Source organism: Mixia osmundae, assembly GCF_000708205.1.
Source record: "Mixia osmundae IAM 14324 unplaced genomic scaffold scaffold_6, whole genome shotgun sequence".
NCBI lineage: Eukaryota > Fungi > Basidiomycota > Mixiomycetes > Mixiales > Mixiaceae > Mixia > Mixia osmundae.
In genome coordinates, this window is record NW_014575558.1 from 676940 (window position 1) to 703040 (window position 26101).

At 54.8% G+C, this 26101-nt stretch overlaps 16 protein-coding genes across 16 annotated transcripts; 9 read left to right on the plus strand and 7 right to left on the minus strand.

Annotated features, from left to right (window-relative positions):
• Window positions 1-80: 80 nt before the first annotated feature.
• L969DRAFT_95109 (uncharacterized protein) lies at window positions 81-1401 on the plus strand (the record flags this gene model as incomplete). Its single annotated transcript, XM_014712042.1, has 7 exons — window positions 81-207; window positions 259-328; window positions 421-518; window positions 635-825; window positions 877-1060; window positions 1115-1231; window positions 1283-1401. 7 exons carry the CDS (start codon window positions 81-83, stop codon window positions 1399-1401), a joined length of 906 nt encoding a protein of 301 aa, XP_014567528.1.
• Window positions 1402-1734: 333 nt separating this feature from the next.
• Window positions 1735-3548, plus strand: L969DRAFT_95110 (uncharacterized protein; the record flags this gene model as incomplete). Its single annotated transcript, XM_014712043.1, has 8 exons — window positions 1735-1977; window positions 2033-2324; window positions 2372-2457; window positions 2536-2603; window positions 2697-3015; window positions 3063-3252; window positions 3299-3415; window positions 3466-3548. The coding sequence occupies 8 exons, from the start codon at window positions 1735-1737 to the stop codon at window positions 3546-3548; spliced, it is 1398 nt and encodes a 465-aa protein (XP_014567529.1).
• Window positions 3549-3756: 208 nt separating this feature from the next.
• Window positions 3757-5669, plus strand: L969DRAFT_103935 (uncharacterized protein). Its single transcript, XM_014712044.1, has 6 exons — window positions 3757-4362; window positions 4618-4655; window positions 4711-5056; window positions 5107-5271; window positions 5319-5433; window positions 5485-5669. The coding sequence occupies exons 1-6, from the start codon at window positions 4208-4210 to the stop codon at window positions 5524-5526; spliced, it is 861 nt and encodes a 286-aa protein (XP_014567530.1). The 5' UTR covers window positions 3757-4207; the 3' UTR covers window positions 5527-5669.
• L969DRAFT_95112 (uncharacterized protein) lies at window positions 5606-6635 on the minus strand (the record flags this gene model as incomplete). Its single annotated transcript, XM_014712045.1, has 9 exons — window positions 5606-5669; window positions 5722-5774; window positions 5830-5895; window positions 5948-5976; window positions 6031-6075; window positions 6132-6186; window positions 6240-6278; window positions 6330-6412; window positions 6464-6635. 9 exons carry the CDS (start codon window positions 6633-6635, stop codon window positions 5606-5608), a joined length of 606 nt encoding a protein of 201 aa, XP_014567531.1.
• Window positions 6636-6845: 210 nt separating this feature from the next.
• Window positions 6846-7698, plus strand: L969DRAFT_500520 (uncharacterized protein). The gene is made up of 3 exons (XM_014712046.1): window positions 6846-6959; window positions 7009-7289; window positions 7340-7698. The coding sequence occupies exons 1-3, from the start codon at window positions 6937-6939 to the stop codon at window positions 7663-7665; spliced, it is 630 nt and encodes a 209-aa protein (XP_014567532.1). The 5' UTR covers window positions 6846-6936; the 3' UTR covers window positions 7666-7698.
• A 33-nt stretch (window positions 7699-7731) lies between these two features.
• On the minus strand, window positions 7732-9997 carry L969DRAFT_82497 (uncharacterized protein; the record flags this gene model as incomplete). The annotated part of the gene is made up of 2 exons (XM_014712047.1): window positions 7732-9040; window positions 9090-9997. 2 exons carry the CDS (start codon window positions 9995-9997, stop codon window positions 7732-7734), a joined length of 2217 nt encoding a protein of 738 aa, XP_014567533.1.
• A 1039-nt stretch (window positions 9998-11036) lies between these two features.
• On the plus strand, window positions 11037-11472 carry L969DRAFT_36445 (uncharacterized protein; the record flags this gene model as incomplete). Its single annotated transcript, XM_014711734.1, has 2 exons — window positions 11037-11241; window positions 11285-11472. Coding segments are annotated over 2 exons (393 nt in total), but the record flags the coding sequence as incomplete, so codon positions are not given.
• On the plus strand, window positions 11473-11934 carry L969DRAFT_95115 (uncharacterized protein; the record flags this gene model as incomplete). Its single annotated transcript, XM_014712048.1, has 3 exons — window positions 11473-11476; window positions 11523-11581; window positions 11806-11934. 3 exons carry the CDS (start codon window positions 11473-11475, stop codon window positions 11932-11934), a joined length of 192 nt encoding a protein of 63 aa, XP_014567534.1.
• Window positions 11935-11951: 17 nt separating this feature from the next.
• Window positions 11952-13645, minus strand: L969DRAFT_50356 (uncharacterized protein; the record flags this gene model as incomplete). Its single annotated transcript, XM_014712049.1, has 7 exons — window positions 11952-12052; window positions 12099-12155; window positions 12208-12400; window positions 12451-12863; window positions 12903-13185; window positions 13238-13300; window positions 13346-13645. Coding segments are annotated over 7 exons (1410 nt in total), but the record flags the coding sequence as incomplete, so codon positions are not given.
• A 322-nt stretch (window positions 13646-13967) lies between these two features.
• On the minus strand, window positions 13968-14563 carry L969DRAFT_95116 (uncharacterized protein; the record flags this gene model as incomplete). The annotated part of the gene is made up of 4 exons (XM_014712050.1): window positions 13968-14087; window positions 14140-14215; window positions 14265-14310; window positions 14551-14563. 4 exons carry the CDS (start codon window positions 14561-14563, stop codon window positions 13968-13970), a joined length of 255 nt encoding a protein of 84 aa, XP_014567536.1.
• A 712-nt stretch (window positions 14564-15275) lies between these two features.
• Window positions 15276-16617, plus strand: L969DRAFT_63306 (uncharacterized protein). Its single transcript, XM_014712051.1, has 3 exons — window positions 15276-15946; window positions 15997-16111; window positions 16157-16617. Exons 1-3 carry the CDS (start codon window positions 15316-15318, stop codon window positions 16602-16604), a joined length of 1194 nt encoding a protein of 397 aa, XP_014567537.1. The 5' UTR covers window positions 15276-15315; the 3' UTR covers window positions 16605-16617.
• L969DRAFT_24528 (uncharacterized protein) lies at window positions 16610-19854 on the minus strand. The gene is made up of 8 exons (XM_014711725.1): window positions 19274-19854; window positions 19094-19223; window positions 18950-19038; window positions 18748-18890; window positions 18586-18698; window positions 18384-18527; window positions 18238-18335; window positions 16610-18181 (listed from the first exon to the last, which is right to left on the minus strand). Exons 1-8 carry the CDS (start codon window positions 19811-19813, stop codon window positions 16664-16666), a joined length of 2775 nt encoding a protein of 924 aa, XP_014567211.1. The 5' UTR covers window positions 19814-19854; the 3' UTR covers window positions 16610-16663.
• A 426-nt stretch (window positions 19855-20280) lies between these two features.
• L969DRAFT_95119 (uncharacterized protein) lies at window positions 20281-22978 on the plus strand (the record flags this gene model as incomplete). Its single annotated transcript, XM_014712052.1, has 13 exons — window positions 20281-20334; window positions 20628-20706; window positions 20757-20874; window positions 20927-20951; window positions 21192-21377; window positions 21433-21596; window positions 21654-21734; window positions 21784-21956; window positions 22009-22185; window positions 22241-22405; window positions 22462-22525; window positions 22577-22732; window positions 22789-22978. The coding sequence occupies 13 exons, from the start codon at window positions 20281-20283 to the stop codon at window positions 22976-22978; spliced, it is 1632 nt and encodes a 543-aa protein (XP_014567538.1).
• An 11-nt stretch (window positions 22979-22989) lies between these two features.
• On the minus strand, window positions 22990-24009 carry L969DRAFT_50533 (uncharacterized protein; the record flags this gene model as incomplete). The annotated part of the gene is made up of 1 exon (XM_014712053.1): window positions 22990-24009. The coding sequence occupies one exon, from the start codon at window positions 24007-24009 to the stop codon at window positions 22990-22992; it is 1020 nt and encodes a 339-aa protein (XP_014567539.1).
• A 66-nt stretch (window positions 24010-24075) lies between these two features.
• L969DRAFT_24531 (uncharacterized protein) lies at window positions 24076-25204 on the plus strand. The gene is made up of 2 exons (XM_014711726.1): window positions 24076-24515; window positions 24572-25204. The coding sequence occupies exons 1-2, from the start codon at window positions 24132-24134 to the stop codon at window positions 25115-25117; spliced, it is 930 nt and encodes a 309-aa protein (XP_014567212.1). The 5' UTR covers window positions 24076-24131; the 3' UTR covers window positions 25118-25204.
• L969DRAFT_88346 (uncharacterized protein) lies at window positions 25171-26091 on the minus strand. Its single transcript, XM_014712054.1, has 3 exons — window positions 25901-26091; window positions 25330-25839; window positions 25171-25280 (listed from the first exon to the last, which is right to left on the minus strand). Exons 1-3 carry the CDS (start codon window positions 26046-26048, stop codon window positions 25216-25218), a joined length of 723 nt encoding a protein of 240 aa, XP_014567540.1. The 5' UTR covers window positions 26049-26091; the 3' UTR covers window positions 25171-25215.
• Window positions 26092-26101: the final 10 nt, after the last annotated feature.

The following is a 26101-nucleotide window of genomic DNA, read 5'->3' on the forward strand; positions in this document are numbered from 1 at the left end:
ATCAAAGGGAGATAGCAGCACACATGAACCCTGAACCGGCAAGCAGAGCGACCTATATATCACACTCGCTCACTCTGACAATGGGATCGGCGGGCGAACTGGGCCCCGTCAAAGAGTCTTGCTATCCACGCTGTACACCTGTCGGAATCGATGCTCCCGATCCACAATGGCGCTTCTGCAGCAAGCTTTTCAAAGAGGCTACCTTGCGTGAGATGATATCGACTGTGAGGACGAACGCGGGCCTGATGCATAGCACAGGCTTGGCAACATGCGAGATTGTCGCAAATACCTGTGCCCGGAGCTACGGCAAGACAGTGCGAAACCACGAGTGTGCTTTCGACTGACCTGCACGAGAAAATGCAAAGGTGATGCAGACCGAGTGGACCCAATGAACCAACTTGCTCGCGACCAGCCACACAGCTGCACCGACTACTCGGTCAAGAGCTGCGACGCGACGCGACAATACGTGCTCTTGTGCACTCCCTGTGCATCCTCTCTGCATCTTGCTCGCGACAGACGTATTCAAGAAGTCAACGCAATTCATTCCAAGGGCCAGATCGGCGCAGCTCCCAATTCCATCCACGATCCGACTCGATGCTTTTTGTTCCAATCCTTTTTCGCTTGTTTGGCACAGTCGCGAGCGAATCCATCCTGGGCTACCCCGTCGCAACTCGCTATTTCTGTCCGTGGTTCTTACCGTGCCAGCTCGAGTGCACCGTAGAGCGTGATTTGCCTCTTCCTGCTTTCCAGTTTCGAACCTCCAAGGCGGACGTCAAGACGTACATGAACCTCGAGCCCGACTTCAGAGCTGATCTCGTGAATTGTGTACGTCAGACAACCGGCACTGCAGTCGAGTGCTGACCCGCCGGGACACAGGGAGACGACATTCACTGTGAGGCCCAGCCCGGGCCTGACTTCTCCCAAGACAAAAGGCAGTGGACCATCTCGGCAAGGATCAAGCAGAATTTCGCATCTGCCAGTGGCGTTGCGACCACTGCTCTCATGCAACACTGCTGCTCCCTCGCACGCACACTCGAATTCCAGACATCTCTCTTCAGATGTCAGTCAGATGCACGTCCGCATCAAAGCAGCAATGACTCACATTCTCGAGCAGCTGCTGATCTAGTCTTGGTCGATACGAGGTATCATCTGCATTGTTGGCCCTATGGCTGGGGAGCGCCCGACCCTCAGCCGGAGTTTTGCAGGAAGCATTTCACCGAGTTCAAGATGCGTTCGTCTGCATAGTGAAGCATTGGCATGCACTGCTGATGCTTCGACACAGAGAGCATAAAGTGTGAAGCACTCTTGAATACCTGTGGCCAACGGCGCGGTACTACAAAGCCGAACCATGTATGCGACTTCAGCGAGAAGCCTGCTCCACCTGCTGTCGCGGCGGCATAGTGCAATGCAAATGAGACCCTCGTAAGGGTGCGGTTAGGGAATGACCTACAAATCAAGTGCCAGTGGACATTGCCGAGTCAGCTACGCGTTCGCGGAGACCAACACATCGCCTCTGGCACTGCCTATACAGCTGAGTCCCGGCAACAGTGTCATAGTTCGCAACAATGCCGGGAAGCAAACTTCTCTGACCGACCGGGACATCATCAAACCAGTTTTGCATTCATCTGGCCCTGTTGGTCGTGAAGGACAGAAGTTGCGCGAAGGATGATACGTCTGAGATACAAGCGTCCCAGATTTATTGCAGCTCTCTGGTGATCATCGGCAATGACCGATATGCCTCGACTTATTATCCTACTCATCGTGCTTCAAACCGCGCTTGTTGCTCTCGCAGACGATCCTGATCAGCGCAAACAAGTAGCAACCCGAAATTTCTGCCTCGAATTGCAAGAATGCATCGCTGTCTGCGATTCTCCCGAGTCGCATGCATTGGATTTTACGCTCACCGTCAGAACGCCTGGCCATCGTGGCACCTTCAATCTGGTTCCAGGCGCCGCTTCCTTCAAAGGAATGAGCTGCGTAAGGAACGGATCTGTCATCTCGTCTTGCTTGCTGAGATTGTCGGACGTCGCAGGGTGGTTCACTGTCGTGCTATGCTCAGCCCGTGCCACCGTATCCTACGCTGAAATGGGAGCTGTTTGCCATGTACAAACAGCATCTCGATGGTCTCTCCGGCACGGACATCTCAGTCTTTGCCATGAGCGAATGCTGCGTCATCGAAGAGGTTCAATGGTTTGAGACTCAGCTCTACGCGGGCGATGAGCTTGTTCGCAAAGGCAGCTGGATCCAGGCAGTCTGCCATCCTTACACTGGATCCGACGCAAGCTTGGGCAGATGCAGTGCAATCTTTCCTGACAGAGAACTAAGTAAGCGCAGATCTTGTCAGACAGCGAGCAAGTGCTCATTGAGCCAGTCGTGCTCAAATGTTCAGATATCGGCGGGTCATGCGGCTTCAGGCTCGGCAGGCGTCACGGACGAAGCACTGCAGCGACCGGATGTGTATGGGATTGATGCATGCCTTCACATGGTCACAACGCTCTCGCGCCCGCTGCCCTGCCATTGACGAACCGCTGCCAGACAAGGCGCACGTCTGATGATGCGCTGTGCTCAAAGGTTCGACGTCGCGACATTGACATCGAGCCTCGGTGACGGCATGCGCTTGATGACGACTTTCCCCTCGATGTTCAGTCGCAATCGTTGCCTTGACTTTGTCTCCGACCCTATTCAAAGTTTTGCAGTGCTTTGTACTCGCTGCCCTTTTTCGCACATAGCCAGCAAATACTTCCCTCCGCACTTCCGCTCCACATACGACACCAGATGCGACCGCGAAGCCTTGCCGCCCTCGGGCTCACCCTATGTACAGTAGTGCAAAGCGTGATTGGTGATCCCGTCAAGACGCGCTTGTACTGCCCGCAATTGGCAGCTTGCGAGCTCGTCTGCCAAGTGCCGTCAGTCGAGGAAAAAGCCAAGATCAGCTTCACCCTCGAAACCTCTGCCATTCCCTCGAAAATCTCGATGACGCTCAGCGAGACCAGACACATCGATATGATGCACTGCGTAAGGCTACGCTTTCCTGCACTTGAAGCTAACACTATGTCACGCAGGACGAAGATGTATATTGCTCAGCGTATCCTGATCCCAATGTTGCGCCAGAAGAGCGCCAGTGGATCATGGAACTCGGCATACCCAAGCAAACGACGACGAGGGTTATGGGTCCTTGGCAGCTCCAGGAAATGGTCAAAGGTTGTTGCCAAGTGCAACATGTTTACAAAATGACATCGAAGCTCATGAGAGGTATGCGCCACGCTTCGCATGCCTATCGTGGACTCATTACGAACAGCGGCTCCTGCTGAGGTCACCGGCCACGAGTACATCCTGAGATGCCATCCGCGCGGAACAGATGCGGACGTGCCGAACCCGAAGCTATGCTCAGAGACATTTAGCGCAATCAATGATCGTCAGCAGCCTTTCCATCGGATCTTCGCAAGCTCATGGCATTGATCGCAGGCCAAATCACTTGTCAGCAACGAGCTGGTAGCTGTTTAGTAGTCTGGGGCAAGACCATGCCAGGTGTCAAATGCCAAGAGTGAAGCCAGGAAATGTTGCGCTAATCGACAATGCTACAAAGACATGCAGTACCGTATGCAACAGAAAAGATCGCACTTTGGTGTGCATACAAACTCGCGGCCCAGCCCGACTTGAGGGTAGTGAGCGGCCGCGGCTTAAAGACAATCGAGTGTGCCTGTGTACTGCAGAGATAAATACTATTGAAGGGTGCAACAAATCAGAGTTGCAAACAGGTGCATCGAATTAGAGCTGCATTAATATAGCTACATGTGGCCGTGGAAGTCTCGATCGTCGTCAGGCTCTATAGGAGGTGCATCCCAGTTGCAGTAGCTTCGACCGCGAGTGCGCCCGAAGCTTAGCGTGCAACCCTCGAGTATCTCGCATTCGTGATCGACTATTGACGCTGTCAAAAGCGAGACCATATGATACTCGAGAGTACTTGCTTGTAGTTATGTACTGATCAGGCAGCCGTTGGGAGCAGAACGCGGCATTGACGCCCCACTTTGCCGGGTTGCAGGTCATCTCGTACTCTGCGCCGAGGTGAATGAACGGCCAGGCTGCCATATAAATTGAGGTCAGGCAGAGCTTCAGATCCAGAGACCGCACCCCAGAACATCTGCGCCCTGATCTGAACGGCTTGTATGATCTCGCAACAGGCTTCGAAGATGGAGAGATCTACAAAATGACCAGCTCGCTTGTCGATGAGCTGCTTATTGTCAACATGGAGCATCCAATAGCGCTCTTCGGGAGGTCCAAAAGGGTACGCCCAGCACTGGAGTGGATCGCCCTATCCTACGACGGTCAGACAGCGGAAGCCGGCCCAGATCGAGAACACGCGTACGCAGGTTGCATGGATGACAGGCTTATCCGGCACGAGGTCGATGCGGTCCTGATACTTTGGCGTGAGCGTCTCAACGGTGAAAATCCATTGAAAGTCTGTCGAGGGTACGCTGCTGCATCGCAGTCGACACTCGTGAATATGAACGCACAAAGATCGGCTTTCGACCGGGATTGGCGCACGATCTGAGAGAGCTGACCGGACGAGGGCAAAGAAGCCGAGGAGAGCGAGCATGGCTGACGAGAATCACGCAGAGCAGGTGAAAGGAAGGCGCGCAAGGAGTTGCTACGGGGTAATCGTCTGCTGGTCGTCGCGCTCTCCTGCAATTCTGCTGACAGCGCTGACAGGCGTCGTTCACTTTGAGTTCGTCAAGATGGCAGCCGACGCAGCTCTGAGCTATCAAGAGACGCTAGAGTACACAGTGCAAGCGCTTCAGGCCATAGCAGACGCATTGCACAGCCAAGCACGCTCAGCAGCTCCCGCAAGCGAGCAAGAGTCAACGCTCAAGAGAGCCTTGCCCCACTTTGCAACGCTCAAGTCTGTCAACCGTGCGGCGTCTGAGAATGTGCAAGAGTGCAAAGCACGCTCGGCAGAAGCTCGATCGCTCGTCGATGAAGCTTTCATGGGGTTGCAAAACCTCAAATACGAGAAAGAGTTTCTCGAGCGAGAGATACGCTCTTGCAAGGACTACGAGTCAGCTCCGACCAGTCTACTGATGATCCCGCACTGATGAAGAGGAGCAGCTCGCAATTCGATCGGCTAGAGTTGCACACGGTTGATGACTTTGCGCGACTGTCAGGCGCGCCAAAGGCAGAAAGCATGGATACTGACGAGACGAAGCCGATTCCCGACGATCCCCACGAGCTCATGCTTGCTCGACTCCACTTTGAGCTTTCCGAACGACAAAGGTATGTGATTGAGGGCCGAGCCAGCGTCGAGGCTGACGCGAGCACAGACTTGAGCGCGAGAAGAAGACACTGCTGTCTCAAAAGGTCACACTGACAAAGAGCAATGATGAGAAGCGAGCGAAACTCGAAGCCCTCGAGAAAAAGCTGGAAGAGTTTGTCGAAGTCAGTCGCATCCATAAAGTCATACGGCTCTCGCTGACGTGGAGCGCGCAGTCTGCCAAAGTCATTCAATCTAATCTGGCTCAAGTACAGTAGCGGTCACCAGGGATTGCATTGTCTCTGAGAATACGATAGCGAGCCTCATCGCACGACTTGAAGTTTGCATAGACGGCATCTAGCTGTTGAAAGTGCCATCGTCGATGGCAGAGACGGCCCATGTGTTGACGGGCGTGCATTGCCTGCGTGTCATCAGTATGCGAGTGGCAAGGATATTTGAGCAAGATCGCTCACATGGTCTCCACAATGGGGGGCGAAGGGCCCTCGCAGTCCGAGCCACCGCAGGCCTGTCAAGATCATGACGTCAGATCAAGTCGGATCACATAGACAGCAAGGACTGACAGAGTAGAACTGGCAGTTACCGTTGTTGCTGATACCACCGGACAGACCGATGCAGAAAGTGCAAGTCTGCCGAACAGAGTTGAGCATTGCACAAGATCAGTGAAGTATTGTGGCTTGCCTGCATTGCACCGCAGTAGCAGTGGTCGTCTGCAAAGTCTATCAGCGCCGCTTTGAACCCACTGGCGCGCAAGAGAGGCTCACATGGGAACAGAGGAGCGGACGAGTGCAAGTCAAAGCAATATTGGTCTGTGGCAAGATCCCGGCTCAGTTTCTGGCCACCACCAGACCGCACGGAACGGTACCCTGCAGAGCATCGTAATTGCCGCCGGTGATCGAATTCATGGGGTTCATGGCGTCCTGCGGCATGAGTCCTCAGTCTGTACTGGACCGGGGCTGTCTTGACAACAGACCCATGTCATGGGATTGGCACCCGAAGCATCGATCTTGACCTGCGCACCGGCGTGGTCAGAAAGATACCACGAGAGTGTCGTTGGACATACGTGAACGACTGTGCCATCGTTGAGAGCGCTGTTGACGACCGGGCCGCTGCTGAACGTGGCGTGGCAAGTCGCCATTCCCCACACTGTCAACACTTGTCATCCCGATACTCTCGGCAGTGTGAAGGTATACGTACTGCTGATCTTGTAATGAACCCATTCTGGTGGTGATTGGCGACTGGAGAGCGTCGTGTTGAGAGGGGAACTCGCCAAACCTCGCTCGACTGCTTGGACACTTCCAGGCGCAGCGGCGGGGATGGCCATTGAACCGAGTGCAGCTGACAGCGCGATGATGGTCTGGACAAACATCTCGAATCGATGTATCGCTTGACCTGATTCGAGCCTGTGTAGCCGAAAACCAAGGATCGGATGAGAGGATGCAAGGCAACCGAGTTTGAGGAGCGTTGCAAAGGAGTTCGTCGTTCATGCCCCTCGTCTGACAGGAGTTGTCTCAACACAGTCTCGTAGCGCAAGCAAGACGGCAAAATCATTTTGGGTGCATGTCGTGAGAAGACCAAGCCAAGGCCGGGGTAGAGGGGGCACGGAGACCTGCACATTTCGGCCAATCTGCGATTTGCTGGCCAGAGCGCGACAGTCTTTGACATTGACAATGTCAGATCAAGAGCAGCAGATGTAAGCTTGACCCGTCAGTAAGAGCGGCTAATCTCATGCAAGCGAGCAGACTGCAAGCAGCGGCGATAGGCAAGACTTTTGTGCAGCAATACTACACTCTCGTCGATGAGCATCCTCGGCGGCCAGATGTCATCTCTGCGCTCTACAAAGACTCTGCGAGGATAAGCTGGAACGGCAATCCCATCTTGGGACGCCAAGGCGCTGCCGCCCTGCTATCGAGCATGCCATGGAGTTGGCACAAGGTACGACGACCAAGGCAGGCCAAGCTCATTGATCTGAGTGCTGCAGTGGTGGTACAGGTTCAGAGCTTCGACAGCCAGCCAGTCCTCGGTCAGCTCTGCGCTCCACTCAGTCACCGGATACTCATTGTCATGCAACAGGCTCAGCTCTGCCAGGCCAGCCTTGTAGCGTACTCGTCTGCGTCTCCGGCATCTGCTCTCATTCGTCAGACACGCTCAAGGCGCCCATGATCGTCGACGACCGCTCAGAGCCCACCGTAGCTGAGTTCAAAGCGAGGGAGAACGAGTCCGAGCTACTACCACGCGTGTTCAGCGCGACTTTCATGCTCGTGCCGCTTACAGCACAAGAAGAGGCGCTCGCGCTGCAACAGGGTCTCAATTTGGGACTAGTACTAGAGACCACGCGGACGAACAAGCCCCCGCCACGGTATTGGATCGTCAGCGATGCTTTTCGCTTCGTTGGCTAGGAGTGCAGGGACCTGATTGCAAAGGCAGCATGTTGTTGTGCATCAATGTACAGTAGTGTAATAAGCTTATGCTGCAAGCGATGCTGGCTGCATCTCTGTATCTGCCGGTATCGCGGCAGGAGCAACACTCGCTTGCTCGAGCGCAGCTAGCGGCTCTTCGGCCGCTGCAGTCTTCTTGTGTGCTTTCTTGCGTGGCGCGCGCTTCCTTTTGGGTTTCGCCTCCTCAGGCTGCAGCTCGGTCTGCTCTTCGACCAGCTCTGCTTCAGCAGGCTTCGCTTCGGCAGGCGGTACCTCGTCAGCTTTGGCTTTGCCCTTGCCTTTCGAAGCGCGCTTCCGTTTTGGCTTTGCAGTCTCTTCGGCTCCTTCCAGAGCGGCAGGCTCGGGCAAAGGAGCAACACCGTCGACGGCTGCCGAATCACCATCGAGCGCAGCTTCTGGATCTTCCAAGCCTTCTTCTGCTTCGACCTTAGCCTTCTTTTTCGGTGAATGTGACTTTCGACCGTTTGTACGGAGTGTCTCGACTTCGGCAGGAGGCCGCAGTGACTTGTAGATTGTGGGAGCAAGATCGTAGACGCGGAACAGATGGAATACGGCTTGCTCTTTGTCCTTCGCTTCGATCATGAGGTCCATATCGTCTGGCAAATCGGCCGGCAGAGTCTGACATCGATCGGCATGCGCGCGCCGCTCCATGATGCTCACTGCGCCCGGTCGCGGCTCAGAAAGATGCTGCTTGGGCTTGATGCCTTTCGCATCCCATAGCTTCTGGATGCGTGGGATGAGCTCAGAGACGGGCTGTGAAGACGGGTAGATCCAATCGTGGTGATAGTCGAGTACGAGTGGGATGCCGAGCTCTTCGCACATTGGCAGCAAGTCATCGCAATTGTAGCAAATCTCGTCATTCTCTAGCACGAGACGATCTCTGATGTTTTGCGATAGCTTCTCGCGATAGTTGACCCGGAATCGAGCTAGAGCAGCTTCCTTGTCGCCGTAGACCCCGCCACCGTGGATGATCATGACGGAATCTTTGCCCATGCCCATACGGTCCAACATTTCGCAATGATACGTCAGATCGCGTACAGCGTTCTCCACAACGTTAGGCCTTGGCGATCCGAGCTGAGTGAATTGCCCAGGATGAGTTGTCAAGCGATGACCGTACTTGTTGGCCAGCGCGCCGGCAGCTTTGAGCTCTTCGTCTGCAAACTCGAGCGTGAAGCCGTACTCTTGATGAGATGCAAACGGAAACATCTCTGACGACAGTCTGAGGAAGCGAATATGATGCTGCTCGTTCCATTCTATAAGCTCGGCGAGATCGCGCATGTTCTGTCTGCCAATCTCCTTGAGGTAGTCCATTCCTTCTTTCTTGATCGTGTCAATCCTGTCGGGCGCATTAGCGCACTGTTCACAGCTCGCACATGACAACTTACCGGCAAGTACGAGCACAAAACACTGGATCGGGCTTCTTGTTGCGCATGACAGTACACAAACATGCGTAGCCTAACCTGCCCTTGAAAGTCGTCGTCTTCTTTTGCTCGGGCAGCAGGTCAGGTATGTCATATACTGGCTCAGGCTTCGGCGCTCTCGGCTTGCGCGCCTTCTTTGTCTTCTTTGGCTTTTCGTCTTCGCCGGACAGAGGCGTGAGTGCAGAGTCGTCAGATGCCGCGCCATCAATGACAGGCTTGACATCTTTCGCTTTGCGCTTGCGAGTCGGCTTCTTGAGTGGGTCATCCGCCGCTGCAGCCATCTCCTCGCCAGGTGCAGCTTCGACAGCCTCTGCTTTGACTTTCTTTGCCCGCGGCTTACGCGCTTTCTTCGGCGCAGGTGCGACCGCGCTCTCATCGAGCTGAATGTCGACTTGGATATTGAGCTCTTCTTCTTTGACGGGCGTCATGGGAGAAGCGCCTCGGCTGCTGGAAGGCGAAGAAGCCATCGTGGAAGCAGGCGTATCATCGACATAGACTCGCGAGGTTTCTTGCGAGTAAGGCGTCACCATCGATTCGTCCATCGCGGGTTGGGCTGGCGTGACAGGCGCGGCTTTAGCGCTCATGCTCGCAGCATCATACTCGCTCAGCTCGGCATATGATACTTCGGCTCTGCCTGCTCGCCCAGATGACCTCCGCAGAGGCGTGACTGGACCAGGAGGCGGTAGGATGCTCGATGCAGTCATAGCTGCAAGTCGAATGGGACGCGACCTGCTCGCCTGCAGTCCTCCCCTGCCACTCGCAAGACCTGATACCCTGAAGCACCGAGTGAAACCCTTTGCTGACAGCAGTATCGACGCCAGAACAGTGGAGAGCTTCGGTTCGACGGGTTTGCGAGCGTTGCGTTTGCGCATGTGGCAACGAGATCGACGAGGTGGCGTCAATTTGGTCGGGGCGTTGCCCTGCGCTTTGTCGCTGTTGGCGCAGCCTCAATGTCCATCGATTCTTGACTGACGGCAACCTCTCATCAGTGTTTCGCGAGCCTATATGCTACTCCACGTGCTTTCACTTGTCTCGGTTGTCTGGCTTGGGATCGTCGACCGGATTGCTGCACCAAGGCCAGTCACGGCTAGCCGCACGCTGTGCTTACATCTTCAAGCTTGCATTATCAATGCAGCGGTAGGTCATCCGAAAACAAGCCTTGGTTCTTCAGATCCGGAGCGAAATCAAACAATTCAGAGATCAGGTCGATCTGGAGCCCTGGAAGCTTGCCCGCACAAGCTGCGTTCGTCACACTGATACTCGATCCATGCGGACGATGTATTGACTGCAATCAGGCAGGATCCGCCGCTCATATGTTTTGTGAAGCCGATGAGTATGTCGCCGACCGAATCTGATTGGAGAGTCTTTGTCGGCAACAACCAGACTGTTCAATCGTATACGGGCCATTCAGTGGATGTCACCATAGGCAAGACATGCTGCAACTTTATTCAGGCCAACACATTCATGATGCAGCTGTCATACATTCAGAGGAAATCTGAGAGAAAAGTCCGACTACTTCATAGACAATAGTGCAGGAGGAGACGTTCTTCATGAGGGGACGACATACGAAGTCCTCTGTGATTCCGTCGACTGGAAACAATATAGATCATTTTGCCAAAAGTATCTTCCTGTCATCGTCACGACTCGTTGTAAAGTCTCGTCATGTACTCGTCGCCTGCCTGACGGGCGAGCAGTGCCCTTGACCTGCCAGATCGCGGTCAACACATACGGGTGGGCATTCGGTCGAAGATACGGCGACGAATGCTTTTGGCAGGACTCACATCCTCAAGCGATCGAACAGCCCGGTGTCATGATATGAGCCGTAAACGTGACGCGTCACAACAAATAAATCCTCCGATTCGGCGCTCGTCTGACGCCTCATCGCTTTCAAGCACGATGCGTTCGTGCGGGATCTTCGTGAGCTTATGCGCCCTTGCGCGACTCAGCCTGGCTCCTACATCGACCCGTTTCTTTTGCTTGCGACTCCATGAGTGTCGATTGGTGTGCGATGTACTTCCGACAGATTCCCATCCCTACACCGTCCAGCTCGAAACCGTTGCCGATGATTACAGAAGTCACTTCGATCTCAAACCCGAGCTCGGATCTCGAATGTACTGTGCACGTCGTCATGCCTGCTAAGACCTGCGAGCCTCTTACAGCCAACCAGGTCTCGCCGCTAAGCTGCTTCGCGTATCCGGATCTCATCTCTCCGTCACAATTCACTTGGATCCTAGTGGGCTTATTGGAGCAGCCCATCCGATCGACTCAAGGTCACTTTGCATTGGCTGCGGTCATTAAGGAATGCTGCAGAGTAGTGCAGAGGAACATGTTTCGTACCTCCCTCATCATGCGTCAGTCTCGCCACCGCTTAGAACGCATAGCTTAGCATCACTACAGGCGCCGAGATCGACCACATCGAGACGGCGTACGCCATCGTCTGCGATAAGAAGTACTGGGTAGATCACTGGCGCTTCTGCGCGCCAAAGTTCGACGCATTGAGCCCTACATACCGTGAGAAAGCGGCCAGTGGCTGGTCAAGAATGCTCACGAGCCCGCAGTGCGTGCAGCGTGTCGCGTTGCAGTAGGCTTTTGCGAGTACTCTTGGGGGAGCGTTGTCAATACACACATCTGCAAGTGGCCTATGGATCCGCTTCCATCAGACAAACCCATGATCATGTAGCAAACGACTGCAATATCGGGCCAATCTATGAAGTTGGTGCTGTATAGGCCGGCCAGTGGCATGCGTTACCAGACTCCCCAGCACTTCCCCATTCAACACCACAAGTCCCTGCGAGAATTTCGCAATTGATGCGCCCTGCATCACGTTCAGCCGTCTTCCTTGGGTGCGCTGGAGGGCAACGAGCTCAGACTGTGCTTTGGAAAGCTATTCTTGCAAAATTCCGGTCGCCTTTCCTCTGCTGTATAGCCTGTGATGGCTGTGAGGACATGTTTCGCATCACCTTGGGCGCTTACCACTGGGATCGCATTGCAGCTGGAATATTCGATTGTCCGATACGTATACGCCAGCTCCTACAGATATGACTTTGGCTGCAGCTCTGAGGAATCTATTCGAGTGACGGACTGTATTTCATCGTCGTTACGAGAGGATAGGTTTGTCGTATACTGCAGCAGTGGTTCATTGCAGCCGCCCAGGCAAACGGGCCGACAAAGGACAGTCGATCATGAGGCTGCTTGAAGCTCACGTGCATCGTCCATTGGTCGTACTCCGGCACAGCGCCAGGGCCAGAAGTGGCTACACAGTCCACCTTGTGAGGCTAAAGCCGCCAGTCAGTGCAGACTTGGCTTCTTAGAAAACCCTACGCACGCATTGCATATTTGCAAAATGACCAGGTTCGAGCCGAATCTTGGTATCAAAAACATCCAGCTGAGTTCGTACTTCGAAAGCAATTTTAGCAGAATCGTCCAACGACGGTATCTTGCAGGCAAGCGAGCACGGAAGAAACCGGGGACAAAAGAGGCGACTGCTCGTTTCTATTCCCAGCCCCAGAAACGCTGATCTCACGCTCGCAGCAAGAAAGCCGGCGGTGCAGAGCAGATGGACGGCAAACATTGAGAAGGGCCGCAATTGGTCGAGGTTGTCGCGCTTGTCGTGACGACCGTCGAGGAGGTTTTTCAGCCACGTCGCTCTTGTCCGTGCACATTTGTGCTGAGCGAGCGCAGGTGGCGGTGGACGTATACAGTGAGAGTTGCAAGCGTTGTGGCAGCACAAGCAGAAGCCTGCAGCTATTCTCCACGGACTTTATCGGCACTGCATACGCGTGGTGAACCCCATCCGCTCATTGTCTGGCACTTCAGTCTCGTATTCAGGGCTCCCGCGTAGTCGTGCTGAAGCGTCGCCAATGAGCACATTTGAACATCCCCTCGAGGTACTCGCGCCGAGCAGCCAGCCAGATGTCATGTGTCGTACGAACCGAGTGCAATCTTGTGTCGTTTCATGAGGTGGCTGCTCCGAAGGGTGGCCACTGACAAGCCTGACCGGTCGGCGCACTTCCCCATGCGAGCCCACAACTCCCCATGAGTACTTCGCACGAAATTGGTCCTGTGCCACGATGAGTTGTCTTGGTCAGAAAGAATTCAAAATGGCAACGAACTAAGTGTGTGCTGCGGAAAGCTATTCTTGCAGAATTCAGGTCGCCTTTCCTCTGCAGTATAGCCTGTGATGACTGTCAGGACAAGGTCCTTGTCACCTGGGCGCTTACCACTGGGATCACATTGCAGATAGTATCTGCGGGCGGCATTTGCTTCGACGGATGCTCCTGTGATGATGTCATGAGCGGCAGCTTTGTTGTCAATGCATCCGATGCACTGTATTTCATCGTTGTGACGAGGGGAATGATCTGTCGTATGCTGCAGCAGTGATTCATCGCTGCAGCCCAGGCAAACGGGCCAATGAAGGACATTTTATCGTAAGGCTGCTTGAAACCGACGTTCATGGTCCATTCGGGGAATCCCGGGAGCACGCCAGGTGAAGAAGTCGCTTCGCATTCAATCTTGAGAGGCTGCGCCAAACGTCAGCCCTTGCTTCGACGCCTTGATGGTTCTATGTACGCATCGCATGTTCGCGAAATAGCCAGGTTGGAGTCGTATGTTCGTATCGAAGACACCGAGGTGAGTCTGTACTTCGAAAGCAATCGTGCCGGGGTTTTCGAGGGAAGGTATCTTGCAACGAAGTGAGCAAGGAAGGAAACGCGGACAGAAGAGTCGGCTGGTCGTCTCTATGTCCGGCTTCGGCGGTGCTGACATAGCGCTCGCGACAAGAAACTGCGCCGCCCATAGCAAGTGGACTATACACATCGACATGAAGTGCAATGGGCGTATCCATCAGATTGCCGTGGCGATCGTCGAGGGGTCGCTGTCGTCGCCCCTTGTGCGCACCGTTACAGCCTTGCACAGCTGGACATCTACTGAGCTGACACCGGCGGCGGATTGGGCCATGCGCATCTGTGGCAAGCTATCAAAGCCCCACCATCGATAGGCCAAAGCTAGCACTCACTTGCCACCTTGAGATCGGTCGAGAATGCCTAAGCGTGGTAGGCACGATCCACTGATTCTCTGACACGTAACCTTGCCTGTGTTGGTGGCTTCAGAGCAGCATCTCTTCCGAGCGAATGGTCTCACGCCACGAGTCTTGGGTATGATGGTTGGCACAGAACGCCGGATTCGGCTTTCGGGCCGTACGCACATTCGGACCGCAACGTAGAGCGTAATACGTGTCCATAAATCGGGTGTTGCTTGCTTTGAGAAAGCTGCTGATGAGTAGGGCTTTTGGCTAATTGAGCTCGATCTCACGCCTCCAGAGGTTCGTCTGATATCTTGTGACGTTTTCAATCACGCAGCACGATTCGAACTCGGCTTGCTGGATCCAGTCTCCCACTAAGCTTATAGCTGATTGCGTCATTCGCACTTCGATCGTCCATTGCTGGATTTCGGGCGTAATCATCGGGCCGGGCCAAGCACCTGCATCCACTCCCGGTCCCTGTTTGTGGCTCGATAGGCATTCGCATAGCGTGAGGCGAGACACACATTCTTCATATAAGCTTTAGACGTTGCGTCCCACGGAGCAAGTACCATTCGGCCTTGTTGCGTCGAGGTATTGGTGGTGATCCAGTAGCCTGGATTGGCTCCGGGCTGCAGCGAAGCGACATGGCACATCAGCCCGCAAGCGGTAAACTCGGGACAAAATGTTTTGGTGCGAACTGGCGAGCATCTGCAGCACGAGATGAAGGCGAGCCATGTGATTGCTAGTATGCGGAGCATCAGTGGCTTGCAATTTGACACAGGCACGCTGTCAAGACGAGGCTAAACAGGAGTATCGGACAACGGTCGTCGCAGCTCCTTCGATGAAAGGCCACCACTGGATGCAAGTGTGCCAGAAGATGCTCTTACAGACTCGGTGAGAATAGGCATCAATTTGGTCCATACTGTCGTGTCCGGCGATCAGATCTGGCAGTCTTGCAGCAGGAGGCATACGACCGATTGAAAGGCAAGAAAGGTCTTACGGACAATATCGTTTGTACAATTCCCGTTTATGTAAGGAAGAGGATTGGGGCAGGCAGGAGTGAGTCGAGATGCCTTGACGTCATTGAGACTGGGATAGCCGATCGCCTTACGGTTGCGTACGCGACGATACGCGATACACGGTAGATGTCGCCACGCCCTGGCAAGGCGTATGAGTGTAGCCACCATCGTAGCAGCGACTTTGTTGGCAGGATGTGTGACAGCTTACTTTGCCAGACCGACTGCCCGAGCTTTCAAGCGGTCGATGGAATACATCGTCGATAGCGTCATCGATCTGCTCGGCCTGTCACCCCTCTGGCATTGGCGACACAACGACAGTACAGCATTCAACAGGGCCCTAGACTCGTTTGCTCACTTCCAGACACTGTCCTTGCGCGATGTACAGCTCAAGCAGAGGAGCTACAACCGGCTTGGACAAGCAAAGCGAAATCTCGCAGAGCGTGCCATGGGCTACCAACTCAAGCTGGACCGCTACAGAGACATCGTAGAGCAAGACAGCAAGATTGCGGACGGCATCACAAAGTGTGCACTCTATGATTTCGGCGTCGACAATGTCTCTGCACTCGGCCTGAGCCAAGTCGCGCCAAAAGCAGATGCAAGCTTGCACTGGGCTCGCGATGCTCTGAAGCATGTCCTCAAAGACTGGTCAAGCGAAGGGGATGAGCAGCGTAAGATCTGCTTTGATCCCATCTTCGCAGCGCTTGGTGAGCTCGAGCCAGATGCGCGCATTTGCGTACCTGGCTGCGGTCTCGGTCGACTCGCCTACGAGCTTGCTTGCAAAGGTTTGGGCCATTTGCCATGTTCTAAGCAAAACGAGCTCAATGACCGACAGGCTATGATGTCACGGCATGCGAAATGTCATTCTACATGACCTTGCCTTTGCGCTGGCTTCTCTCCCCTGCTGTAGACCAGATCGATCAGCACGAGTTCCATTTTGGCTCTCACTGGTACGCAAAGCCACGCCGCGTCGTAAGCTTGCTGACAAAAGACAGGTGGTCGCATCAGCGCTCAACAGAGAGCTTATTTCGATCTACGCGCTTTCCTGATCTTGTTCCGCACCCGCGCAATAACTTTAGGCTCCTCGAAGGATCGTTTCTGTCTTCAGCGCTCTTCCCATCGACCGTGAGCGAATCGTACAATGCCATCGTGACGCTGTATTTCATCGATACGGCGATTGACATAATCGAGTACATCACACAATGCTACCAGCTTCTCAGGCCAGGTGGTTTACTCGTCAACTTTGGGCCGATACTTTGGCCCTCAAAAGCACGCTTGGAGCTGAGCTTGGATGAGCTCATACGTCTCATCGAAGCAATCGGCTTCGAGATTGTGGAGCCTCCGCGGCACGTCGATAGCGAGTATCAGCGCGATCCACAAGGCATGATAACATGGACCTATCATGCAGCCTTTTTCGTCGTCCGCAAGCCTCACAATGCATAATCTCAGAAAGGCGTCTAGACAGTGTGCAGCAATTCAGTACAACAAGTTGCTTTGCAGGATTATACATTACGCCACGATTGCCGTCGAGGTGCTTGCATCGAGTGTCGGGCATTTGTGCGCGAGCCTGAGCCTTGCGCATCCCATCTCTCTTTGAGTTTGGCCACACCTTCGAAGCTCGTTTCCTCGTCTGCCTTAGGAGGACTCCGTCGCGATGCGCTGGGAGGCGCACTTGGCAGGTCTCTGTGCATCGTCACCGGTAGAGACATGCTCGGCGGTTTTGGCTTGAATGGCGGTGGCCGCGCAGCTTGCTCTGGCTTTGCATCGAGAGCAGGGAAACGCTGAGAGAAGCTGACTTCCTCGCCGTCATCTATTGCACTGGTCTGCGATCGCAGCGTTGGCGGCTTGGGCGCCGGTGCTGGTTTGCTTGCTTTCGCGTTCGGATTCGGGTTGCCAGCAGATAGGGTCTCGTACCGTGAGACTAGACTGCCAATCGCAACACGCGGCTTGGGCGCTTGGATGGGCGGTCCCGCTCGTCTGGTTACTTCTTCGGGCGCTTGTGGGTTGTCATTGCCTTTGGGAGCAAACTTCTGTATAGAGGCCAGAGCGGGCCCGATGTCGAAGTTGCCCGTGCTGTCGTCTGAAGTGGTACTGATCGTGTCCCGCCGACTGGGCGGGGCAAGTCGCTTAGCTACCGAATCTGCTTGGGGCGGGTGCATACGCTCCAGTGACTCTGGCGGCTCTGCATCGTCATCGCTCGAGTCTAAGCTCGCAGGACTGGCCCGCCGAGTCGGTAGACTCTGCGGTAAAGCAGATGGAGCAGAAGCAGACACTGTAGGGGTGCTATGCCGGGGTCGCTCGATCGATCGACCGACAGGTAGCAGGAGGTCTTCGTTGGGGTCATCAAGCAAAGACATCTCTGCTTTCGGCGAATCTGATACCGTAGGCCGCAGTGGCACATCTACAGGCTCGCTCTGCTTCTGTACGGCTTGCGTCGACTGCGGCCGGGGTGGCAACTCGGGCGTGACGGGACGCGCTGTCGATGTGCTCGCCGCCTGCTGGTCAGAGAGAGTCGGTGCGCGGATGACGGCATTGAACCGTGGCGCATCTGGTAATTGTGGCGAGGTTTGCGCCGATCTGTCGATGAACCGGGGCGTCATTTTCTGGAGGCGAGGCGGTTGCGCTGGCTTGCTCGGAGGTGCAGATGTAAAATCTGTGCGTGCGGATGCGCCGAAGTTGTCATCAAAGCCAGTGCTAGCTCTTCCCAGAGCATGTTGCTCCAGAGCGTTGGCTACTTCTGCAGGGGCCGACGGAGCATGCACCGGACGGACAGAAGGCAAAGGCGACGAGCGCAGAGAGGCAGACTGCGATGGCGGGGTGGATAGCGTTGCTGCGGGTAGTCTGTTCGGTCTACCGCGTCTTCCCGGCATGATGTTGTCTGCCAGAGGAGCAACGGGCGTAGCGTGCCGATCGACGGGCGAGATGATGCTATCGAATGCTGAACCTGGCTGACTGGGTGAGCTATTCGAAGAATGGCCATTCGGCGGCTGTAAGCTAGGAGATGGCGTCGAAGCGTAAATCTGAACATGTGCCGAGCGTCAGGGAAATGAGGAAAGCAAAGGACCGCGTGACTGACATTGGGTATCTTGATCGGAGTCCCTCGGAGCGCACATACGCGCTCGTGAATCTGGTATATATTCGGACGCGCGTGCTGATTTTCCTGTAGCATCATTGCTGCCATGGAAGATCAGTCAGGATCTGCCATAGGGGCTGAGCACTTGCAAATCAGGTTCTTGATGTTCTTGGAGTACGCGGGAAAGGGCGGTATCTTATACTGCACGTTGATGATGCTGAGCATGCCTTGTTCTTCGAAAGGTGTGGTATAATAGCAGAGCTTATAGAGCAAGACGCCCAGCGCCCATATATCTGCCAAGCGGTCGCGCTCTGAGCATGCCGACTTGCAGCTGAGAGATGTGAAGCTCGCCTGCTTTGGTCGTGATACCTTTGCGAGACCAGACATCACACATCTCTGGGGCACGATATTGCATGGTCGTACTCTTGTTGAGCTCTGCCTCCATCGCCTGGATTTCCGCCATTCTACACTGATGTGAGCAAGGCGGTTGTGTCAGGAGATTGGAGTGCGCACGTCTGAGGAGGCTTAGGTAGCGCTACTGTAGTGGAACCGAAATCGCAAATCTTGTAGAGGTTGGGCGAATGCAGCAAGATGTTCTCGACTTTGAGATCGCGGTGAATCATCGGCGGATCCTGATAATGCATGTGTGCTACTCCCTGCAGGGCAAGCGTAGAATAATGAGCAACGCAGAATATTGCAGGCCATGGGAGCTTGCTTCAACAGTATCACTGAACATCTTGAGGATCTCGCCCTCGGTCAATCGGTTTTGGAGGCGGGTGTTCATCATGTCAATAATACCTCCACCTGCTCATCGCGAACATGGTCAGACTCGGAACTGTCTGAAGCCAATTTCGCGAACCTGCACAATACTCCATAAGGATGTAGACTTCGTAGGCAGATCCATTCGACTTTGTGCCCGTTGGACCTGGCAGAGGCGCGCTGCTAGACTCGATGAAATTGACAATATGCCGATGGCCTCGCAATTTTCTCTGATCTCGAAGCATCAGCAGAAGTCATGCTGCTAAGCGGCTCGACAAACCATCACATCGACTTCATGTTGTACTTCGGCTAGCATCTCGCGGTCAGGCACGGCAACGCGCTTGAGGACATGCCAAGTATGCCCTTCGTGTGCACCTTGTGGTGAGGGTGCGGTCGAGCTCGTCGAAGAGAAGGCAGCAGCCGAAGAAGGGTAGTAGATTGGCTGGGCCGATCGAACGAGATAGACAAACGCGAATCCACCCTCGCCAATCTTCCTCTCCACAGTCACAGCATGCTTTCCAATCTGTATCGTACTCTGTGGTTGGAGCACACCCTTGACGAGTCCGGCCGTCTGTGGAGCGACGACGGGCGGTTGAGGTAGCTTTGGACTCCATTGCTGTGTTGGCGGGCTGAGTGCGCTGCTTGGCGTGTATGCTCGTCCTCCCGCAGCGCGGGGAGAGGGTTCGTAGCGTGATGGTGCTCCGGGTGTGTAGGACTGTCTGCCCAGAGCTGGCGAGCTGCTGGGAATGGGCAGCGGTCCTTGGACGGGCGAGTGATAGCCTGCAGCAGGACCAGCTGCGCCGCCGTACCGAGAGCTCATTCTCGATAGATCGTCTGGCCTGACGAGCGACGTTCAGGTTTGCACTTTGAGCAGACTGGTGAGCAGCAGCAGCAGCATGGCTCGGCGTCTGCCTGTCGTGGCCAAGCTCAAGCTACTCCAAACTCGCTACACGTCGCGACTGTCCTGGCTTTCCTTACCTGCTTGGCATCAGCGCTCGACATGCCAGCATCCCCTCGAGGATCCCCATTCTCCTGTCTCTAAACGATGAAGACGACAAGCAGATCTACGGCAAACAGTTGCCCGCTGATGGTCACAGCCTTCCAGACTTCAGGATTACCCCGCAGAAAACTGTTGATGCCCTCGCACATCCTGCATCTACGTAGCACCACGCCATCGTTATATTTATCGCATAGCTCATGCCGTGCTCTCAATGTAAGGCGGAGTCTATCGACAGATGACGGCCGGCTCGCTCACGTTCCGTCCCTGCCGTTGTGAGGACTGTCGCGATGCTGTCGCTTGACGGCACAACAGTGTCAGACATGATGTGGCCGCGTTCTGTCGTGCGCCCGGGCGAAACTAGGATGGTGATGTCTCCCGCCTTCTTCAGCAAGTGACACCAACTTGAGAAATGCTGAACTTGATCGCAATTGTCTGTCTCGCCCTCATCACGCTGGTCACGGCTAGCCCAATCGAGAAGACGATTGAATTATAAGACTTATTCTGTGTTCGAGCAATGCCGTTTTACGGGTGTCAGCAGTAGCGGGGCTGGCCTCAAGACCCCTTTCGCGCTCACTTTCGAGGATGGGTGCGTCACACACGTCTGACTCAAGTCAACTTACGCATCCACTCGCAGCGCACCTGTTCGGTCTTAAGGATCATACCCTTTGCTTCTGTCACGTTGCCGCGTGTGTATGACGGTATTCATATCGACTGTAAGCCCTCTGGCTCTGTAGGTTCCATCAGATGCTGAAGCAGACGATAGGGTCCAATTCTGCAATTGATGTAAATTGGTCTACCCGTGTGGACACAGCAGCCGATAACAAGATTGGCTCATTCTCTCCCCTCTCTGGCGACATTGCCGGAGGAGCTCTGACTCAACCGTGAGTGCTTGCATTGACTTGGGAAGCATTCGCTCAGCCGATGGACAACCAGGATCCTCTCCATCAACGGAATGCCTGTACCGCAGCGTCACTGATCTGGCATCTCTAGTTAGCCGGGCAATACAGCTCATTGAGATGCGCCCATTGGGCTGAATGCATACGTTGTCGACTTATCAGTGTGCGGCGCGATTAACTGATTCATTGAATCGAATCTGCAAGCTCTCAATTAGCCTAATTCGGGCGCTTGTACTCCATCTGTGAACAGCCTGAGCACTGGTGGCAGGCCGCCCGACTCGGCTTGGCTGACCTTCAGCTAGAGAAGGCCAGCGCAGACAAGCGCGAGCGCAAGCATGGAGTCGCCAGACAGCTCACCGCTCATACCCTCCCATGCTACCTTCAACGGCAGCAACATCGCAAGCAGCAGCAAGACGCGGCATGTCGATCTCATTCTAGAGCGCAACTCTCCCTTTGCAGCAGAGGACAGCTTTACGCCTGGTCAGACAGTCGGTCCTATGCTCGTGATTGGGAGCTCGCGCGAGCTTACTGGTCACGGTGCAGGTCAAAGATTTCTTACGCACGAGCTGCAAGATCCTCGTCATTGGGGCCGGCGGACTGGGATGCGAGATCCTTGCCAACTTGGCTCTGCTCGGCTTCTCGGACATCCATGTGATCGATATGGACACTATCGACGTTAGCAATCTCAACCGACAGTTCCTCTTCAGGTCTGATCTACCGTGCATGAGCACTTTCCTGCGCTGACGCAGTGGATGTCCTGATAGGTCAAAAGATGTCGGACGCCCCAAGGCGCTCGTCGCGGCCGAGTTCATCATGTGTCGCGTGCCCGGCGTCCGGGTGACACCGTGCGTTCATCCCATAACGGGCAGGCAAGCCAAGCTTATAGATCTGCAGATATTTTGGCAAGATCCAAGACAAGGACGAAGAATACTACAACCAGTTCAACATCGTCATTTGCGGTCTCGACTCGGTCGAAGCGCGTCGCTGGATGAATGCCACCCTCGTTCAGATGGTCGATCCGGAGAACCCGGAAACGCTCAAGCCGATGATCGACGGCGGCACAGAGGGTTCGTCGGCAGCTTGCCGGACAGCTGTTTTGAGTTCTGAACGCGCGAGCAGGTTTCAAAGGGCAATCTCGTGTCATTCTACCCGGCTTCACGTCCTGCTACGAATGTTCTCTCGATCTCATTACGCCCGCCACGACCTTTCCCATCTGTACCATCGCTCAGACGCCCCGCCTACCGGAGCACTGCATAGAATGGGCCAGTGTACTCGAATGGCCAAAAGTCTTCAAAGGTACATATTGCTCCTAGTCATTCCGATCGAGGACTCACCAAGGGCGCTCGTTCAGACAAGAAGCTCGACAATGACGACCCCGATCATATCCAGTGGCTATACGATCAGGCATCTGCTCGAGCTGCCCACTTCAACATCGAGGGCGTTACTTGGAGCTTGACCCAAGGCGTCGTCAAGAACATCATACCCGCTATTGCTTCGACCAATGCCATCATTGCCGGCGAGTGCGCTCTCACATCAGCTCTACGTCAGCTGATCTAGCGAGATGATTCGCAGCTTCTTGCTGTAATGAGGCCTTCAAGATCGCTACAAGCTCAGCATCCTACCTGGACAATTACATGTCGGTCTCGCGATATCCTGTCATTGCTCGAGCTGATTCAGGGAGAGGCAGGATGTATGCCGGCAATGATTCGGTGTATACATATACGTTCAGCTTGGAAAAGAAAGCGCATTGCCCGGTGTGTGGCGATGAGACGCAAGAAGTCAGCTTGAGCGGTGCATGGACGCTCGAGAGACTCATCGAATATCTCAAGACAAGCGAAAATTTGTGGGCGAGTGTGCTTCTCCTCAGGCGCATGCTGATGAGATTTGTCATGCTACCAGTCAAATGAAGAACCCTTCCCTGTCACTGGGCTCAAAAAGCCTCTACCTCCAAGCGCCGCCGCAATTAGAGAGAGTAACACGGCCAAATCTGGAGAAGACGTTGGCCGAGCTCAATCTACACGACGCAGATATATCAGTGACAGATGCTCGGCTGCCGTTCAATCTCAATCTGCGCATAACGTTGACATAGATTGCATACAATTACAGCACTGTCTCGTATGTATTCCACAGCTCATGCGATGCTGGATCTTGAAGGATCGCCTGCGTCGCTTGACAGGCAGGAGAGTCGACGCCTTCCCAGATCGACCAGCTCGCCATGGCTCGGCTGCCCCAAGCCTTCGTGAGCGCAACGTCACCCACAGTTGCAGCTGCATCCATTGCGTCAATGCAAAGCGACGGAACGCCATATGCCTGAGCTTCAGTTCTGAGCAGATCCATCACACGACCGATGAGCCTGATCACATCGAGCGGTGGCAGTTCTTCGGTATGCCAATCAGCGATCGTCTCCAGGCTCCGAGCGACCTGAGCTAGTCTGGCATCACTTGCTGCGTCGGCAGATTGACAAAGCTCGCAAATGCATTCGAAGCGTCTATGAGCGCGTATAGCTTCGCGTCGTTCGAAGCGAGGTTGCAAGAGCTTCTCGTGGCTCAGATAGCTGATCGTGACTTCTTCGCCAGTTTGTATCGACTTGATGGCTCGAATCGATATCTCGAGCGTACTTGATGAGATGCAGAACGCAGCGCAAGGCTTGCAAGAGTGATTGAGTCGAGCTGCACGAGGATAGAATGCAGCATAAGGTTTCGTGAGCCGCTCAGACTGTAGGCTTTGCAACGAGAATGCATTATCCTCGAAGCGTTGTACCAGTCCATCTTTGCCTGTACGGGATCGACTGGCAGACATGACGAGCAAGCGGGCTCTGACCGACAGGGCGTCATAGGCTTTGCGCAGGAAAGGCTCGACGGTACTCAATGAATCAGGCGCGATGATGAGTGGCCATTCGCGAAGCAGAACATCTCCGGGAGCATACGCAACGGTCGCAAAGAGTCCAGAACCACAGCCCGGTACTGCTCTCACTTCGAGACTTGCCAGAGGAGAGAGTGGTTTCTGAGACGATTGTGCAGCTTGCTGGAGTAGGCTGGAGACTGCAAGTGCATCGTCTGGCTCGATGCATGCGGTGATGGCATCGTCAGCCTTTGTGAGCGGCTGTCTGATCAGCTGCATTCATCCTCGTACGTCGCCCGTGCAAAGTCAACACGTCGGCTGTAGATTCGCGTGGAGTTGACACGCGACGTAAACCGGTTCCTCGTCAAAAGGGGGACGCTCGTCAGGGCTCACAGACATCAATGGAACGTCGCCCGCCTGGCGATGATGGCTTCTCACGTCGACCGGGCTTAGGCAGGTCCAAGTCGCTCTTCAGTCCGACGACAATACGACGAGGACGCGAACCGTTGGACGATATCACTTATATGATCCTCAATCGTGCCGGCTGGCCACATCCTGCTCTGACACGCGCTTCAGAGAGTGCGCAAGAGGATACTACGCCTGGTCGGGCTAGAGCAGAGATAGCCCAAGCTGCTGTGAGAGCGCCAACGATGATGCGAGCCAGAACGAGCATCCTGCCCTCTCGCGCGACACCGCCCTCGAACGCGGACTTCTCGCCCACCTTGAGCGTAATACATGCTCGAGAGAGCCCAGACTTCCGCATAGATGTCGGCACATCGACAGGTGTAGGCTTGTTGAAGACCTACACGCATTTTGATCTGACGCGACCCTTGACGCGCAGTCCAGACCTTACGCGCGCTCTTCAGCGTCGCTTTCGCCTGTGTCTCCTACCGTCATGCCGTTTCTCGAACTGCCGAGACAGCGAAGGGGACCGCGCAGATCATCCCCTGGTATGCTCGAAAGTGCGACCGGTATCATTTGGTCAGATGCGGGCGGCGTGTCGAGCAGCCCACCCAGTTCACCCGTCACGCTACTCAATCAGAACGAAGGAGGAGCGTCACGCGCTAGCACACCTACGTCAGTACGCGCACCGCCCTTGAGACGTGCGGCGACATTGGGCGGTACACCTCTGCCTGTTCGCAGCCCGTTGCTCGGTCTGGTGCCCCTGCGTAGCGAGCCAGATATTGGGATGACAGTCGTGACGCAGTCGAGAGAACCACAACGAGCCGCGCTAGAGATTACGGAACATCGCATGCAACGTAGACGGCAGAGACGATTGAGCCCTTTGCCAGTCTTACGACCTATCGATACCAACCGAGCGCCCATCGAAGACGTCACGGCTGTACAAGGCGAAGAAGAGGGTGATCTTCAAGTGTTTGACGGATGAGATGAAGACGAGAAAAGCATTGTAGACTTCACACTGTACTGCTATGCACAAAACTCGCATGTACAAGTACACATGGCTTGCATAGAGTTGCGTTGCTGCTACGTTGGAACGACGTAGATGTCTAGCGAATACTCTTGACCGAGCGTTCTCAGGTCAACGATAGCTGCAGACGCCGTCAGCCACGCCAAGATGACAGCGAGGAGAGCTCGCACCTTTGTAGGAGCCTGTTTGCTTGAGCCGGTCGTTTTCAAGGCCGACCGAGGCTGCAAAACTGAGCGATACGCTCGGTATATTACGCAGTTCGACATTGTGAGCAGTCTCGAGCATCTCGAGCACGTCTGCTAAGGTCACAGAGCCGTGCATCGGCACAGAGGGTATATCCGTCGTCTTGCCCGCTTCCGTGCCAAAGGCAGCGGTATCGATCAGATTGCGCTTGAACACCAAAGGCTCTGTGATCTTGCTCATCTTGCGCAAGAGCGCCTCTTCGATGCGAGGAGCCAATTGAGCATCCGTAGGCATTTTCTTCTCGCTCGAGCCAGACGCTATGACTTGTTCCGCCGAGGTGGCAGGGAAGTCATCGAGGATAGCGTCGACAAGCGGGGCGGGCGTTGCTTCGGCTTGTTGCTGCAGTAGAGCAGCTCTCTTGCTGCCAGCATAAAGTGCTTGCCCACGAGGATAAAACAGGTTGCGCATTCGGCCGGGCGCTACATCCACAAGTTGACCTGAATCAGTGCCAAGCGCGATCAGCATATAGGGATGAGCTGACTGTCCCCGCGCCCATACCTCTCTTGCCTAGCAGAGGTACGTCAATCGTGAGCACGACTGGGATCGTCTGTCGCTTGGCCGAGCTGATCGCTGTCCGTACCTGAGCTTGGCATATGCAGCGAGGCAGAAGCGTATGCTGTAGTCGGCTCTGTCGCAGTAGACTCATGTCGAATCGAGGCAACGGGCGGCGGCGCCAAGTGGGCAGAGAGCGTCGCGCGT